Source organism: Epinephelus lanceolatus, chromosome 5 (genome assembly GCF_041903045.1).
Source record: "Epinephelus lanceolatus isolate andai-2023 chromosome 5, ASM4190304v1, whole genome shotgun sequence".
Lineage (NCBI taxonomy): Eukaryota > Metazoa > Chordata > Actinopteri > Perciformes > Serranidae > Epinephelus > Epinephelus lanceolatus.
This window is the reverse complement of record NC_135738.1, coordinates 19,739,749-19,758,313: the sequence shown is the minus strand read 5'-3', so window position 1 is coordinate 19,758,313 and position 18,565 is coordinate 19,739,749. Positions and strand designations below refer to the sequence as shown.

The 18,565-nt window shown below is 38.4% G+C and overlaps 1 protein-coding gene across 1 annotated transcript; it reads left to right on the top strand.

Annotated features, from left to right (window-relative positions):
• The first annotated feature begins 10,168 nt into the window (after positions 1–10,168).
• tph1a (tryptophan hydroxylase 1 (tryptophan 5-monooxygenase) a) lies at positions 10,169–17,171 on the top strand. Its single transcript, XM_033634308.2, has 11 exons — positions 10,169–10,313; positions 12,531–12,668; positions 12,834–13,017; positions 13,106–13,206; positions 13,301–13,368; positions 13,456–13,652; positions 13,767–13,902; positions 13,995–14,121; positions 14,218–14,313; positions 15,950–16,083; positions 16,204–17,171. Exons 1-11 carry the CDS (start codon positions 10,224–10,226, stop codon positions 16,376–16,378), a joined length of 1,446 nt encoding a protein of 481 aa, XP_033490199.1. The 5' UTR covers positions 10,169–10,223; the 3' UTR covers positions 16,379–17,171.
• Positions 17,172–18,565: the final 1,394 nt, after the last annotated feature.

Sequence of the window (18,565 nt, the reverse complement as noted above, 5' to 3'; positions counted from 1 at the left end):
AAAGCCCCCTTCAGCTCATTTCCTGAGCTCCCCTGGCTTTCTATCTCTTGTCAACAGAATCACAATGAAACTTTCCCCTTCACGATCCCTGGATATCAAAGACACTGACGTTTCCTGCTCGCAAAAAGTGATGCGGTGACGTTGGTGTTTGCACTTGCTTCTTCAACCAGCTTATTTGTGAGGACGTTGTAATGATAAACTAGACAGTAGCACATTGTCACCAACACAACCTTGTTTATGCAGCGGTGGAAAGGTCAGACATCACCAAATGTCAGCCTCTGTGGGGCACATTTGGCAGATTGATCCTAAAATCAATTAAAAAATAAAAAAGCAATAAAAATAACTAGCTATAGTTAATTAATAATAAAAAATAACTAGCTATATTCATTATACATGTCTCTGTTGGCTATTTTTTGCACTTGATTCTATCTTCAAATTCAATCAAATGTAGTCATGCATATGTCAGAGAACAAACAAATATGGTGTATCACATAACAAATGTAAGCTTTGCATTAAAACCTATCTTGATCATATAATATACAGAGGCAACACAGACACAGGCACCCAAATAACCTATTCTTATATGCATATCTTTTTTTTTTTTGCAATCAACAGCAGCACCCCAAGCAGATACGTCTGGTTTTTAGTGTCTTTATCCTCTGGAGTGTCTCTCAGTACAAAGAATCCTGGCTCTAGAGGTAGGTCTACGTCCATCTGGTCACACAGACACGACCTCAGAGTGATTTTTTTATTGTGATCTCAATTTTAAAGTTCATTTTAATTCGTTAACAAAAACTGCATTTCATCATTTACGCAATATAGCTAAGGTACGATCTCCACTGAGCCGGCAATATGCTGAGAAGTTTATCCATGCTTTCCAGTCGTCTTGACTAGTGTAATGCTCTATACACTGGCCTACCTAAAACCGCCATTGCAAAACTGCAGACCATTCACAATGCTGCTGCCAGGGTTTTAACAAAAACTCAAAAGAGAGACCACATAACTCCTGTTTTACATAACCTACACTGGCTCCTAGTATCTTATAGAATTGTATTTAAAACACAAAGTACGTGTCACCGTATTTCACTAGTTACAGTTTAAAGTGGTGGTATTCTGAATGCTGTCACTATCTTTAAAAATAGATTACTTGAAGAGATTACTTTATTTGTTTGTGATTTATTTGCTCTAACACTGTGTTAGAACTGAATGTGACACAAGTGAGCATCAGTGACAAAGTTAGTTTGATTGTCTTCTATAGGAATGTCAGAGTTGGCAATGGGCAATGCAGCACTGATGCCCTCTTTCTATTCATTCTATTCATTTAAGATCTTTTTTAACTTTTAGAGATACACAAACTGTTGCACATGCTTTTATCTCTCCGTGTCTTGATTATTGCAACAGCCTTTATTCCTTTCTTAATCAAAAAACCTTGCAACAACTTCAGATTGTTCAGAACTCACCCACGAGGCTTTTAACCAAAACCAAGAAGCACGACCACATCACACCAGTTTCAGCCTCTTTACATTGGCTCCCTGTTTGATTCAGGATTGACTTTAAAATCTTATGGATTACTTTTAAGGCTCTTCATGGACTGGCTCCAGATTACATTTCAGACCAGTTAGTCCCTTATGAACCTCTGCGTAGTTTGAGATCCTCGGGCAGAGGTCTTCTGCTTGTTCCAGAGTCCAGGCTGAGGACCATAGGGGACAGAGCTTTTGCAATCATGGCCCCGAGGCTCTGGAACGACCTGCCCGAGGATATTAGGCTGTCTGAGTCACTGGCTTCGTTTAAGTCTCTCCTAAAAACGTACTTCTATTGGAAAGCATATCCTGATTTAATCTGAGCTGTTTGTCTATTTTATTGCTATCTTATTGATTTTAGTTTTGGCCTTCTTTATTTTATCTTTACTTAGGACATTTTATGATGTTATTTGAGTTATTCTCCTTGTGTTTACTATTATTATTCCTGTCTCTCGCTTGGAAAGCTCTGCATTAGACAAAGAACAACTGATTTGTAAAGCTGGAAGGAGGACTTATCTACACAGCACCTAAAACCTAAATAAGGTGGCAGCTGGCTGGAGGAAGGATGTGATTTGTGCATATTTCACAGATTCAGTGTGGACAAAGAGAGATGCTCGCTTGCTGTTACAACACAGTGTAAAAGTCAAAGGAGGCACACTTTCCTATAAACAGATATTTTAAGAAGGGTGTGCAGTGCACCTGCCACATGCCAAAGGCAGAGGAGATGCAGCCAGGACGCTGTTTTGTGTTTTTTGGCATGAAAATATAAAACTCAGACAAATGAGCTCAGCAAGATATTTTGAAGTATTCCAAAAGCAATCCAAAATATTCTGAATACATTACTTAGTTTGAGTAATCTAATGGAATATATTAATAACTACATATTAGGGCATATACTCAATAAATGAATGAAAAAATAAGTTTTAAAAATAACTTTCCCAACACTGCAAGGTGGTGTCAATAAAGACTCTTGAATCCTAAAAGTGTTGTTTAAACATTTGAAAGAGATTGTAGGGAAAAACTCTTGTAACAGGGATTAAATTTAATCTAAAAAATACAGCATAAATAATTACATGTACACATTACATTACATGTACTGGTTTGGAGCTGCTGTGTTAAACTGCCGTTTTTAAATGTTTCAAACTGCTTGTATTGGAGAAACTGTGTGCCATTAGGAGATAACTGTAGTGTTAATATACCTCTTAAAATGATCACCTAACATAATTTATAAAAAGCTTTTCCAGATTGCCTTCACCATGACTTTCAGTGACCCTTTTTGAATCTCTATCTATTTTTTTTCCGCATCACATATCACGTTCCTGCTTTGAGTGTGGCAGGTGTTTACGGGCGCAGCTCTATCCTGTCCTGTCCTTGTGTGCCGCTGACGCCTGTCACCAAGTGGCATATGCTGCTGTTTGTTCTGCAATGAAAAGAATTGGAGCTAATTAAAGAGAGGCAGCGCTGCCACAGGAAGTGTGCGTAAACAGACCATTCACTGCTCTGATTAGTTAGTTGTGCAAACAAGGTTTAGGATCAGGTGAAAGACTACAACTCTATTGATGAAGTGCATTTGGAAGACCTTGGATTCTCTGGAAATTCAAATAACACCAGTGTGGAGTGGAAACGGAGGCTGAACATCCCACTCAAGTAGAACCACTGAGACAAAAATTGATCCCACTATACTGATGTGTGTTTTATCCTTTTTTTTAATAGTGAACAGGTGCTGTCTAACTAACTACCATAGATTAATTTGCACTTTACTGTTACACAGGGGTGTCAGAATATACCAGCATTAATACACATCCGATAATATTGTGTAAATAATTCAGCACCCCTTAAATAATTTTTGTGTCTGTCTGTTCTCATTTTCTCTCCCTCCCCCAACACCATCTCGTTGCCTTTTCACTGTCCACAGAGTGTATTTGCTCTATTTGCACGCTTTGGTAGAGTTATGGTTACACGCCCTCTTTCCACCTCCCTTTCCTTGTATCTTGAGTTTAATTTATTTGCCAAAAAAGAGACAAAATGCAAAATAAAGAAAGTTAAAGATGAATTTGATCGACAGCATTTCTACAGATATCGTAAAAATTAGATTACCGTGATAAGTCCTTTGGCCACAATAATTGTGAAAATCTGATATTGTCCCAGCCCTAATATTACAATGTGTTAACTGAACTGTTTGCATAGTTTTGATGCTGAAAAATGAATATTTGCCCTGTTTTCTGTTTTTATTTTTAACCAGATGAGATAAGAATGTCTTAAAGTTATGTATAACTTGTTGTTAATGATGTGTTATATATCTTAGAAATATAAATATGAATGTGTATGTGGTCATGAGAATTATGTGATACGCCCATGCGAGTGTGTGTTGGTGCATGTGTACACATTCACATCCTGCTAACTGGGACACGCAATGACAATAAAGGATCTCTCTATCTCTCTATCTATCTGTCTGTCTGTCTATCTGCATGACTCAGTCAGTGTTTATATATTTATAGTTTCATGGTATATTAGTTTAGACGACTGGGCCCTCCCGGATCCACCGGTCCACATCCAGGACCCAGGTGGCGGTGTAAAAGGAGAAGACCTACCACACCATCTATGGACCTCGCTGAACCGTCTACGCACTGGGCCGGCCGCTTCAAGTCATCTTTGATGAAGTGGGGCCTATTGGACAGTGCGGCATGCGAGTGTGGCGAGTGTGAACAGACTGCCGAGCACATAATCACCGGCTGCCCCTATACAGCCCACCCTCAGAATCTGGCCTCTTCGACTTAGGACCGGAGATGAGGACGTGGTTGCACGACATGGAGTTGGCCATCTGATGATACACGAAAGCAGAAGAAGTTTAGTTTTGGCTAATTTAAATATTTTGCATGTGAACAGCTAACTCACTTTAGGCATTATCCATATTTCAAAATACTTATACTTTATTCATTTTATACAAGATTTTTAATTGATAGCTTGTTATTTTTTTATTTTCATTCATTAATCTATTTTTTTTATGTTTTTCTAATCTTAAAATAAGATAAAATAATCCCCCCACAGCAGGGAAATCTACAGCATTATAGCAACAAAGGGACAGTGCAAACAGGAAGCAGTGCGTAAAATAAGTAAACTGTACAACAAACAAAGAGCAGTATAATAACCACACAGTATAAAAAAAACACAGAGCAATATAATAAGGAAGCATCAAAAAGAGGCAGACTGGCGGATTTCACATTACTGACTGATGGAAGTAAAGATACTGCTCAGGTAAACATTACTGTTATTGCACCTGAGTGACTGATTGTAAGCAGTAAGAAGTAAAAGCAAGATATAATAATAAATAGACAGGCTGTGTGGCAGAATTTACATTATTGCTTGTATCAAGTGTAGATATGTCACAGTTAGTATATACAGATACAGACATTGCACATGAGTGATGATTGATTGTCCATAGTTTTAGTATGTGTGGTCCACTGGGAGCAGTGTTGGTTGGAAAGTCAGTATCCTCCATTCTAGATTTTTAACTTAATAAAATAAAAAAATAAAAGAGAAATTGCTAAATTGACAATATTAATTTATATTACTTTGGTCCTGAATTTCTAAACTAACGGTGGCGTGACTTCAAACAGACAACACAAGTATTACTTAAATTATTATCATAGTATTTTAGTATTCTCTATCTTCCAAATGCCCAGTGAGATGTGGTACAGCTTTAATATGCTCTGATGGGCACTTTGTTCGTACCAGGGGGTGAGATTAGCCAGGGAGATCTCTTGCAGCTTGATGCTCAGACACTGTGAGTAAATCCCTCTGATTGAAGTGAACAGAACTGGGACAGACTGGCAGACATGGCGAAGCCCTCACGCACCCAGACATGTCTGACACGCGACAGAGAGTAATCAGAAATAAGAGACTGTGCAATCAATTAATTAATTAATAACTGTTGCTTGTTCCTGTGAGCGTTAAAGACAGTTTGGCTGCCTGGTTGGCCTGGCAGTCCTTCAACAGGCTGGTTTTCATCCGAAGTAGGTTTCAGTAATGAGATGTGTGGATATACTGAGTACTCTCATTGTCTGACTGCAGAGGAGCATGATGTGCTCCTCAGGAGAAGAAAGAAATGAATAGTGTCATGGAGGTATAGCTAAAGAAAAATGAGTACAAAGTTTACAGAACATGTGCGTGTATTTTGAGGAATATCTAAAGAACATTTGTGTTATGCAAAGCATGTTTTGCACACTTTATAGATATAAATGTGGAGGAATATTTCTGCCACAGTTTAGATGGACTACTGGTGGTGAGAATAAACTACGCCCTCGGTTCACACTGTCTCATCCTTGATGCTAATTATCCAGAGACCACTCTCCACATAGGGTCAATGGGTCACTAGGAGAACAAACCACAATGACTAATCTTATTCATGTTGCACTCTCCGACCTCAAGGTACTCGATGGCTTAAAGTATCTCAAAGCACCTGTGTCAATTACCCTCTGAATGGCAGAGAAGACATGGAACAAGCCACATTACATCATCAGTAAGAATCAGTACTAACTGTTTAAACATACTCCAATATAATACAAGGATAATATCAGAGTTAGTGTGCCGCAGAAAATATCAAATGCACGATTTGTAAACCTGTGAGCCTCTGACTCTGACGTTAAATAAAGCAGATGTGATCCAGAAGCTGTCAGGACACGAGGAGATCAAAGATGTGGCCAGAGCATGTGCAGCATGTGTCTGTGAAAACGTATCTGTAAGTATATTTAAACCTGCTTGATGAAAGGCATCATCGTTACTGGATCATGAACAATACCACAGCCATACCATTCAGTCGGCTTTGTTCTTTCCCCTGCCTTTTCTCTCCTCTGGTAACTAAGCGAGCAACAATACCGATTCTATGAAAAACATTTCAAGCTTTTCCCATGCATCCTTCACAGGGGTTAACACGTGTAGAGGCTCCACTGTGCTCTTTGTAATTATTTGGACAGTGGCAGCCCACTTGTGGCGTTCACTGACGTATTTTGGTGTGAATGGACGAATGCAGATCTACAAAGAGAGTTTGTGTGAAAGAAGACTCGTAAACTAGCCACGTTGACTCGATACAGGCAGAGGACAGTGTGGATTAGCTGCTTTACATTATAAAACATGTTGTCAGAATCAAGGCACATTTGTTTTACCCACAGAGGAGAAAATGTGACAGAAAGAATCAGAGGTTTTTTACAACTGATGCTGTCCAGTTAGCAGGTAGCACCAAAAGATAGGACAAAAAAGACTTACTACGCTGAATTTCACTGTAGATTTTGTTAGATGCTGCCACAGAAAGAGAGAGCAGCTCACTCACATTACTCAAATCTGCTCTTACAATAAAGGTCTTTTATCACCCTAACAGTCAATAGCTCTGCTGTTTTATACCATTTAAAATGTTTTTAATAATATATTTATAAAAATACCAATGCTGTGTTCTTGTCTCTCTTAAGGTTCGGCTTCATTGTAATCTGTGCCAAATAAATTAAGTGTCATGGTGATATTTATGAGGGGCTGGAATTAAGAATTATTTTCATTCATCCTGTGTAAATGGAAAGACTCTTCACCTCCAACATTTGGATACTGGATGAAGGATGTTTGTATCATTTCCAAGTGGAGAAAATCTGTTGTTTTATCAAAGGATCAACGCTTCTTTGCTAATATGGAAGCTGAAAAATTGTAATGAAACACACTATACTACCTTACATATGTGACAAAAGTGAAAAATCTGATTTACGATTATGTAGCAAATAGAAAAGTGGAATATCTTTACATTTGAGAACCAGATATTGTTTGTAGTTTTTACTTTAATTTAAATGATTAAGCAAAAATCAAAAAAGTTTCTGATTTGATTTGTATCAACTAATCAATTAATCGCCCAACTGTTTCAGCCCAAATAATTACTAAGATGCTGACAGACACCAGAGAGCGGCTGACTGCGGAGTAGGGATGGGACGATATATGATTGTATCCTGGATTGTGATTAAAAAAAAAACTCAATAAATTAATCATGGTGAATTTCCATCATCAGAATATCGTGACTAGCGTGTCCAGCAGCCCCCAAAGAGACTGCTGGCCGACCAACAATAAAAAAGACATTAAGTATGTATCAGCATATGTCATATCAAAAGATATGATACCATTTCAAATGGTTAAAAAGTAGGGGTGGGGGTAAAAATTAATGCAGCATGGTATTGCGATATTTTTGTGTGGCAATGTCGTATCGTCACACAGTGCCATGTATCAAATTTTTTATGATATGAATTATTAATGTTACAAATACAAATCAAACTTTAGGTAGCCTACTGAAATAATATAATCAGTTGCTTTTTCAGTCCACCAGATACAGTTTACTGCAAAAATGGCTGAAGTCAGATGAACAGACTGAAAACTTTATCTTATTAGATGATACAGATGTTAATTAAGTTTTCTTTCGGGGACATATTTGCAGTTGAAAACAGGTAATAAATCGCAATACATTTTATCACAATACTGAGCATATCGCAACACATTTAAAATCACAATAATATCGTTTCGTGACAAAATATTGTGATAATATCGTATCGTGGAGCCTCTGGTGATTCCCACCTCTATCAAAAAGCCTGGCTTTTTCAGATGCATGTTTGTTTTTCACTGCAGTGCCTTCACTAAAAAATATATGTGTGTCCTCTCTGTGCTGCAATAAAACTATTTGTTTCCTAACAAAATGTGAGGTAAATTAATTACAGTATGCTTTAGTGCCAGTTTTGAGTATATGTTGATAATTATCAGGATAATATTTTGAATCAAAATTATTAAAAGTGACATGAAATTTTCACATCGTCCCATGCCTACTGTAGTGTTGTCACAATATAGGAATTTCTAATTTTGATATAATACCTTAAAAATATCAATATTCGATACCATTTTTAACACTACAGGGAAAAAATGATATTAAGGGCATAAAATGGACTTTTTTCCACTTTTGAACTGAACTGAATTAAAGGGAAAGTGAGTGACAGGAGGTGGGGCTATGGGGGGCACTGTACTGCTAGAGAGAAGAAAGTAGCACCGATGTGTCGATACTGCGGACAATGAGTGCTGACATTGCGTCAGATATTCAGAATCTGTATCAATACACTGATATTTTTTGACGACACTACTTCAGAGTGTTTCTGTAAGCCAGCTCATGTTTTTATAAGATAGCTATGTGGCTATATATTGTGTGTTAATGTGGCTACTAACTTCAAGTGGAGGTAAAATGGAGACATACAGTGTTTCCTTTGACCTTTCAACTGTACAAAATATTCATTGTTGATTAGCTGTGTTTTGTTGCTATGGCATATTGTGTTTGCACATTGAAGCAGAAATGTTTGCCTTCTGTAGGTGGAGGCGATAAAGAGCTTAAGCCAACAGTCGGGTAAACATGTTCACTCATGCTTCGGTCATGTTGAAGGGGGGGTAAACTTTATGAGCAATGCATACTGGTACATGTAGCTACTGCTGGAGACAACTGGCTCTCCTGGTGGCAGATGTGTTTTAATGGCCCGCTGTCTGTTCTAGCACCAGAACAGACTGGATGCCCACATAATGCAGTGCTTTACTATTCTGAAACATGGCTGCATAATGAAAGCGCGGCCTTGCTATATTGCTACAACATCTGAGAGCAGCCCTGGGTTCAGTTTCAGGGGGGAGGAAGTTCCCTTCACTGCCTCCTGTGTTGCGTAAAGCATCTGGCCATGTCACGGGTGACACAGGCCAGGACCACCTGAGACACACCGCATGTGCATCAGCCACATGTACCACTGCATTAGAGCTGCCAGGAGCTAAAAGAGCAAGCGGACAGACAAAGACATCTCACCTGTCCTACTTGTAAGGTGACTGAAGCTTATAGAGAGAACAGTGGTGTTATCTGTTTAAAGTAATGAGGTCTCTTTTGATTCTGCTTGCAGGGGCCCTCCGAAGCTCTCTCCGCTGATTGTCTTGATCTTATTAAAAGGCTCATGGTGTTAAAGACAGGAAAACATGCAGGTTATTTGTGCTATGTGCACGAGAACCCAGAGGTGCTTACAGTGCAGAGGATTTTGAAAGGGGGGCATGTTTGGATCACTGCTCAATGGAGGCAGGTGGGCTACGCTTGAATCCTCTTAAACCTTGACCTCCTCTTAGTCTCAAGGTGTCAACAAACAAGAAGAATTAACTGCTTGTGTCAACATGAGGAGTCCATAGTGAATTATCAGCATACAAATTAAATGGGCAGCCTACAATGTCAATATGATAGCACACTTTCCATATTAAGTTTTAAATGCTTGCAGATGAGTTTAACATTGCAGAATATATCAATAAGTCATGATTTTTTATCTTTTTTATGACAAATGCTGCAGTTTTTTGATAATCAAACATATTGAAATATATAATGAAAACAGTTCAGTTCAATTTAATTCAGTCCAATTTTATTATCTCAGTAAAATCTGAATTTGTGATTGATCTCATTGAAGCTGTTTCAGGCCTTTAGGTGAAATAAAAGATACCCTTTTCCCCAATGACGTGAGCCGTGCCGCTCTTTTTCCATTTGCTGCCGTGGGTGAGATTATTGCCCCCTCCTCTTTCTTTCCGCGGTTAAATAGCAAAGCGCGCTGCTTCTCGGGGCAGACAGAAAACCCACCTGCAAGAACTGCATTTAAAGAGGGGCAAATAAACCAGCAGCACTTTAACATGTACTCAAACAAAAACGAAGGACCACGCAGAGGAAGATCATTTGACTCCATGAACATTGGCTTTGAGGAGAAACTGCTGAACAATGAGGTAAGAGCTTAAAAAGAAAAAAGACATCTGACTGCAGCACTGATGACTTTTTTTTTTTTGCTGAGAAAAAAAAACATGAAGGTGAAGAGGTTTTCTTGCATGTGATATTTTTTGACAGTGGTGGAGAGATCGTTCCGGGTCGTCTTACCAAATAAGCCTTGACTTTCTAGTCAGCGCAGATTAATTTAAGCGGTTTTGTTTGCCCATAGTGTGTTGCGTCAAAGGGTTAAGAAGGTTAAAGGGGGATACCTCCGAATTTCTTGTAATAAAGGACTCATTAATGCTCAATCTGCACGCCATTCACCGATTTCCAGGGGAGAAAAAAGATAAACCGATTAACCTGCAGAGTCTGTGATGTCTCCTTTACGCACACATGGAAAAAGGAGACTTTATCTGAAGCGATGCTGGATGTAGAAATTCAAATAAATAGATCACATTACATAGATTTAGATATTATATTGCAATATAAATCATATGCATGCCTTTCAATTTAAAGGTTGCGCAACAAAAAGCGGACAAACAAAAAAAGTCCAACAAATAACCATGGTACTGAACAGGTCGAAACTGCAAACTTTTCTATATCTTAAACACAGGGGTCTTTATGGATTTAAGGAGATTTATGATAACAGTAATGTTGAACAAATTGAATTATATCTCAAGGGAATAAAAGTGGAACAACCATCCGTTGTGTCGCACAATGAGAGGTGCGAAAGACAAGGAATAATGGTTCAGTTAAGCAGCTGTAATTGGGCTTAACTGCAGATTAAAATTTAGAATATTCACGTGGACTTTTTGACGTGTAGCCTATATTAAAAATACCTAAAGCTGTTTACATCAATTAGGTCAACATTAAGACAGAGGAAACCACAATATGATGAAGTAACACGTGTGCGTAAAATCACCGCACTTCGCAGCCTCAAACCTGCTGCCGCGATTAAACGCTGCCTAATGTCTGCTAAGATCTCAACATGCAGGGAGCTAATAATAGGCTTCCCCGCTGTCTAAATGAGATTGCAGTAAGGCGATTCTTTGAGACAGAGACAAGTTCATCTTCGTTAAACCGAGACGCAAAGAGTTGACCCCGAGGAGCGTCCTGATCCAGTCTCCATACACTAATGCTTTCAGGGATACTACCGACAAGGGTCCACCGAAAACTGGTCTGCCGCGCTGTCTACACAATGCTCGAAGGACGGAATATGGTAGGCAGCAACTAAATGAAATTAATTGATTATTTTGACCTCATTTACAAACCTACAACAAACAACTTTGACCAATTAGACTGTGAGAAGGTTTAAATTACAGCTTGATGTAGTTGCACAGATGCATGCTACGACTAAAGCGAAGGAGAAAACGTCGCAGCCCGTCAAAACAGATTAGTTTTTCTGTGCTGCTGGCGCGTTACAGTCCTGCTTCTAAAATCTGATGCAGGATTACCATGAATTTTCCGCGTGTGCAGCCGTGCGTCAACGTGAGAGCGCTGTCCAAGGTACTGAAACACACGAGAGGGGCTGGGTAGCCTCCTGTGGTCACTAATCTCAGCCCTGTCTCCACATGGATCCAACGCTTTACCTGTTTCATTTTGATTTTGATTTGATGTAACTTTATTGTCAGAAACAAATTCTTAAATGTGTCTTGCATTCCAGGACATAGACGGTTCCACATTTGTACATATAAAAACATTGAACCAAACAACAAAACCATTCTACAAATGCTCCAAATCACGTCAGACATCATGAAAAAATGATGCAGTGCAACAAATTATATTATTAAGTTATATATTATATTCATCTGTATGAATGTAAAGACAAAAACTGTTTCTTTTTCAAGGTGACAGAAATATTTAGACATGTCTGCAGCAGTTTTCTGATTCTTACTCTCTACAACTTACTGATTTTTGACAGTGTTGCATGTTCGTTAGAGAGGATGTCCATTTTTGGATGGTTATAGAACCTCTAAAGTGATAAGAAGTTGTGCAGTCACGTCATTACTTTCCCTGAGAAATGTGGCATGTGACTGTGCTTTTTTCACAATACTATCCATCTCATTCTCCTAAGTTTTTACGTTTAGGGTCTGACGCTAATAAGAAAGGGGGAGTGAATCAAATATGCATTAAAAAGTTGAATATTTCTTCATGTAACCATTAGAGGAGAGCTGCTATTGGTTGTTGAGGATGATATTTTGCGGTAAATTAAAACTATCTTTCATCATGGTTTTCAGATAAACAAATCAACCTTCACGAAAATTGAGGAAAATTCCACTGAAAAGAAGAATACTTCAGAGAAGGGAAGGGCGACAATCATCTTCTCCCTGAAGAATGAAGTGGGAGGACTAGTGAAGGCGCTCAGACTCTTCCAGGTAAGGTTATCATGATTCCTGTTCCTTAAATATTTAAAATACAGTGTCTACATTATAGAGTAACATTTTCATACCACATATGTCTCCCAGTAACTTATTTATTTATCATACTACTGTTAAAGCAAATGTAGATGACTTAAAAATGACTCTCCATGTTTCTTGCAGGAAAACCATGTCAACCTTGTTCACATAGAGTCCAGAAAATCCAAAAGACGCAACTCTGAGTTTGAAATTTTTGTGGACTGCGACAGCAACCACGAACAACTGAACGAAATCATCCAGCTGCTTCGAAAGCATGTGAACGTGGTGGATATGGAGCCTCCAGATAACTCCTGTCTAGAAGAGGAAGGTAAATGAAACCCTGCAGATGCTGCGTAACAAATATATTATATTAGACCGTATTATCAGCAAAAACTAATTTTTTGGACTCTTCACAGAAATGTATAATGTACCTTGGTTCCCAAAGAAGATTTCAGACTTGGACAAGTGTGCTAACCGTGTCCTGATGTATGGCTCCGAGTTGGATGCGGATCATCCGGTATGTAGGCACATATCAGATAACTGGCTGACTTAAAAAAATGTAACTTCCTTAAATTTCAAGCATTCTCATTCTCTGTGTTCCTCTCCATCAGGGTTTCAAGGACAACGTCTACCGGAAAAGGCGAAAGTACTTTGCTGATCTCGCCATGGCCTTTAAACAGTGAGTTTGTCTTATATATTTTAATGGTTATTTTGGAAGTCTGTTAAGTTTTTACTTGATATTTAAAGAATTATTATGATGTTTCAGTGGGGATCCGATTCCTCGTATCGAGTTCACAGAGGAGGAAGTGAAGACTTGGGGAGTGGTGTACAGGGAGCTCAACAAGCTGTACCCCACCCACGCCTGCCGGGAATACTTGAAGAACCTGCCACTGCTGTCCAAATACTGTGAATTTCGGGAGGACAACATCCCTCAGCTGGAAGACGTGTCACGCTTCCTCAGGGGTAGGCTTGTAACTTTTACCTCATATACAAAAGTAAGAGCTGTAACTTTTATAAATATTTCCAGCTTTGTGAATGTGGTCACTCATGTGTGTTTCAAACGTCTCGTCTTCTCAGAACGCACTGGATTCACCATCAGGCCTGTGGCCGGTTATCTGTCCCCACGTGACTTCCTTGCTGGTTTGGCCTTCCGGGTTTTCCACTGTACCCAGTATGTGCGGCACAGCTCCGACCCCTTATACACCCCAGAGCCGTGAGTACTACACAGTGCTGTATCTAGAGAACAGATTCCAATGGTTACATGAAGCTATCGTCTCTAATATTGTGCTGTCTTTCATTATGAAGGGACACATGCCATGAGCTGCTGGGTCACGTCCCACTGCTAGCAGAACCCAGCTTCGCCCAGTTTTCTCAGGAGATTGGTCTCGCTTCACTCGGGGCCTCGGATGACTCCGTTCAGAAACTGGCCACAGTGAGTGACACTGATTGAGACAAGTCAAATTTTATTTCCTCAAAATCTAGAATAGTAGTCATAATCATTTCTGTCTTATCGACTCCTGTGTTGCAGTGCTACTTCTTTACGGTGGAGTTTGGCCTATGCAAACAAGAAGGGAAGCTGCGGGCATACGGAGCAGGACTGCTGTCATCTATCAGTGAGCTTAAGGTAAAAACATTTAAAAGGAACATACAGTCGACATGTTGACACAGTTTCACTCCTAAATTTTTATCATGAAGTGTGTTAAAAAGTGCCAGAGCAGCTGTATCTTAGCTATAAACCCTCCCTCTAACCAGCAAAATACATTAAGATTAATATAATTAGCAAATAAAAAAAGTCACTATATAGGTTTGGCTATATCTAAACATCTAATCCTAAAGGGTCCCTTAGAATTTCACTGTTAACCCTTTCACACAAAGTTATTACTACAGTCGACAGCTATGCAAAAGGCATTTTCTTGTATATGCAGGGGTTTTGGTGCTACAATTGCACATCAGTCAATACAGAAGCCCATAGTGCGTCAAGCCACACACTGCCACCCGCTGGCCAGCTGTTGTAACTGCAATGCAAATCTCTGAAAACCAAGATGGCCGACAGAATGCCACCAAGGCTCCACAGCTCAGGATTATCTTGCCAATCCTTCTTTGGTAAAAGACTATGAGTGGGAATCATCAGAGGCCTCACAGTACAATATGATCATAATACTTAGGTCACGATACATTACTGCAATTTTAAATATTTTGTGAGATGCTTAGTATTGGGATAACATACTGTATATTGCAATATTGAAATTTATTACCCTGCAAATTATGTCCCCAAAAGAAAACCCTGTCAACTTCTGTTTGCTCAAATAGGATAAAATTTTCAGTCCATATATCTCACTTCATCCATTTTTATTGCAGCAAAATATTTCTTGTGGAATAAAAAAGCAATTGATTTTCTTTTTCCAGGAGGCTACCAAAAGTTTCAATTTTTGATTTGCAATATTAACAATTTATATAAAACTCAATACATGGCATTCATGTATCAATACAACATTGCCATGTAAAATATCCAAATACTATGCTGTATGGACTTTTCCCCACACCCCTACAAGAGACCCTTGAAGGTAAATAAACTTTGGTCACGTCAAGTAACAACTGAGGAGCAATACAGCTGTTCAAATTTCAAAGTATGATTTTATGTTGGGAGGAAATTACAATTTATCACCTGTCTACTAAATTGGATATCGACAAAATTTTGACAATGTTTTTGTTTGTTGAAAAAGTATACAGTTCCACTGAGGGAGGTGGGGGTGAGGGCTGAGGAGTCCAAAACAAGGAGCAGAATAAGGAAGGGAGGAGTAGAAATACAGAGTGGAGAGGCTGAGGAGTCAGGAGCAAAGTTCAGCACTTTTGCATTGCATTGAATATTATTAGAATATGTCCATATATGTGAACACACTAGTTTAACAGCATTAAAAAATATAATAAAAAAATAAAATAAATAAAAAATATATATATATACATATATATTTATAGTTCTGACATATCGATTTATTCATGGGGTTATATTTCTTAGATGAAAACTCAAATGCATGCTGTCCATCTGAGTGGATATGTGAAAAAGTTCTTGAAAAATCCATAATAACTTCAGTCAGTGGTCATAATTCTTAATAAAAGAGTTCATGGTTTCTCTGATAGGTCCTTTCTTTTGTTTGAAACATCTGGATGCAGACTGGCTTGTGTTAAATCAAATGACTGAAATGTGAGCTACTCTTTACAAACAAAGGTTGCAACATCTGTATTATCTTCCTTTGTCACAGCATGCACTCTCTGGCAATGCAAGGATAATGCCTTTTGACCCCAAAGTTACATCCAAGCAAGAATGCATCATCACAACATTTCAGGATGTCTACTTTGTGTCAGACAGCTTTGAGGAGGCCAAAGTCAAGATGAGGTGAGCTCCATTTCTCAGTCAAACATTAAATCATAGTGGTAGATCTTGCATAGGTCAATGAAAATGATCTAAATATGTACAATGGATCATTAAATGATGATATTATATTAATGGTTTCAGGGAGTTTGCCAAGACTATCAAGCGTCCCTTCACAGTCCGATACAACCCTTACACCCAGAGTGTGGATGTGCTAAAAGACACTCCCAGCATCAACAGCGTGGTGGAGGAGCTTCGGCACGAGCTTGACATCGTCAGTGACGCTCTCATCCGGCTGAACAAGCAGCTGGGTGTGTGACTGCCCACATTCTAGTTCAAGTTATCCACCTACAGTCCATCAATGCTTGTTGTGTTACCCCCCAAGCACCGCTGTAGAGACACTGCTCGTGTATCGCCCTTTGTCAGTACAATGAATGTGCACTGCTTTCAGCAAAATGTTCTGTTGTCCCCACTGCATGGTTTATGGCTTACACAATTTACAGAAGTGCATTAGGTATGTTTAGCTACTGGAATCAGTAAACTGCACAAACCCAAAGAGCTGTTTAACTTGAGACACTGTTTTTCTTCTTGTACTTGGCTCAACTGGCTTCTGTATTGCAAACAATCAACATGTTTTCATGGTACTTTAGTACCCTTTTAAAACCTCCCCAGCTGTTACAAACACAGATGTGGTTTCCTCTTCCTATTGTTAACTCTGCTGTTGTATATTATCATGTGAATTTTTTTGTATTCTTCTTTTTCTTCCTTACATTTAATCTTCCTCACTCCAGTGATATGTATAAAATGTACCTTGTTTGTATTCTTTTTGTGTATGTATCATGTTCCTTTATGTTTTCTGTTGAGGGAAATTATGAAAGTGAAACCTGGTGTTATGAGAATGTTTTCATGACTGATTACGTCAGATGTGGCCCACGTACGCCGATCTATTTTATTTTACAGTGATGATTTTGAATACCTCCTCTTCAAGTGAATATAATTGTAGTACTCCTGAAATCAAAACATTATTTTTCTACTGTAAAGAAATATAGATATCATGAGCAGGCTATGTATTTGAAACTATTGAGAAAATATATAAATATATTGTGTCTTCACAGTGTGTCAAATGGTTTGTTACCTGTGGTTACTTCTTGATGTCCTCATGGTGGCAGGTTTGGTTATGGGTTAAAGATGCTGAAGGTGACACTGATGATGATCATGAGGTGCAGAATGATGATGGCAAGGTCCCTGAAAGTGATAAAAGTTATGATCAAGTTGGAATTTGTGTAATCTCAATTAAACATTGTAGGAACAGTTATCCCTTTGACCTGAGGGCCACATCACTGTCAAAATTTTGAAATAGAGTATCACTGACTCACATTTTTGGGGTTGGTTTCTTGGACACTGAATCAGTGACCACTTCTATGGGCCTGTAAAGTCTTTATGTAGCATATAACATCCTAAACAGAAATTCTCAATGTCAAGTCAAAGGTCCTCTATGTCCTACTTAGAGAAGATTATCAGTCTTAACCTTTATGATGATAGGATTTATTCACCATCATGAGTTAGTTTGAGCGAGGTGTAAAGGTTAAACCTGAGTGTCAAATTAATTAAAGTTGTATCAATAACAAAGCTACCTAGTTTTAATGTGTTAACTTGATTCCCCCTTAACCTAAACAGAAAGATTAATCTCTTAGTGGCCCTGTTTAATTCACCTAAATTAATCTAAAACGCCTATCCAAGCAAATTAAAAGAAAAAATAAAATACAATAAATAAAGCAGTTCTTGTTCCATTTCAGTACGCACATTCATGGTCTCACTCAAAAGCTAATACTTTGAGGTTGTTTCCTCAGCAGTCAGAATCACTGTGCTTCTGTCATTGAGTTATAGAAGTTTCAACACACTTGAATAAAAGTTTTTTGTTGTTTTCTATATTCATATGAATATTTTCTTGAAAAAGGATGCTCTAGATGACAAGAACTGGCAGGTATTAGCTGGAAAACACAATGGGGCCATATCATGAAGCCTCACTGAGTCACAATTAACAGTGGTTAACAGTATCACAAAAAAATAAACATTTTACGTTTTTTGAGGCTTTGTCCAGACAATATAAGAAAAAGAGGGTAAAACAATGTACTGAATGTGTGAATATCAGTGAAAACCACATCAAATGTCTATTTAGGAACTTACCTTATATAAAAACACTTCTAGAAAGCACCTTTCTCCCTTAAAACTGCTCTAAAAACAGCCAGAGAGGTGTTTCTTATACATGATGGTCATTTTAGAGGTTGTTTAGGGTGTTGCTGAACTGTGAGACGCTCTAATATTTTGTCAACCTCATTTATGTCATTGAGATTAGACTACAAAGGCTAAATACCAGAAACAGTAGGTGAAAATAAGTGACTGTACTAAACTGGCAACTTTCGGTAATATAATAAAAATGAACTACATAAATTCACCTTGACGTTATCGGTTAAAGTATAACATTAATAAATAATACATTCATTTT

Excerpts from the sequence above, each read along its gene's own strand:
- tph1a (XM_033634308.2), top strand. The coding sequence starts at position 10,224 with ATGTACTCAAACAAAAACGAAGGACCACGCAGAGGAAGATCATTTGAC. Across the intron at positions 13,018-13,105 it reads CTCCTGTCTAGAAGAGGAAG|AAATGTATAATGTACCTTGG; the intron begins GTAAATGAAACC and ends GACTCTTCACAG. Across the intron at positions 16,084-16,203 it reads GAGGCCAAAGTCAAGATGAG|GGAGTTTGCCAAGACTATCA; the intron begins GTGAGCTCCATT and ends TAATGGTTTCAG.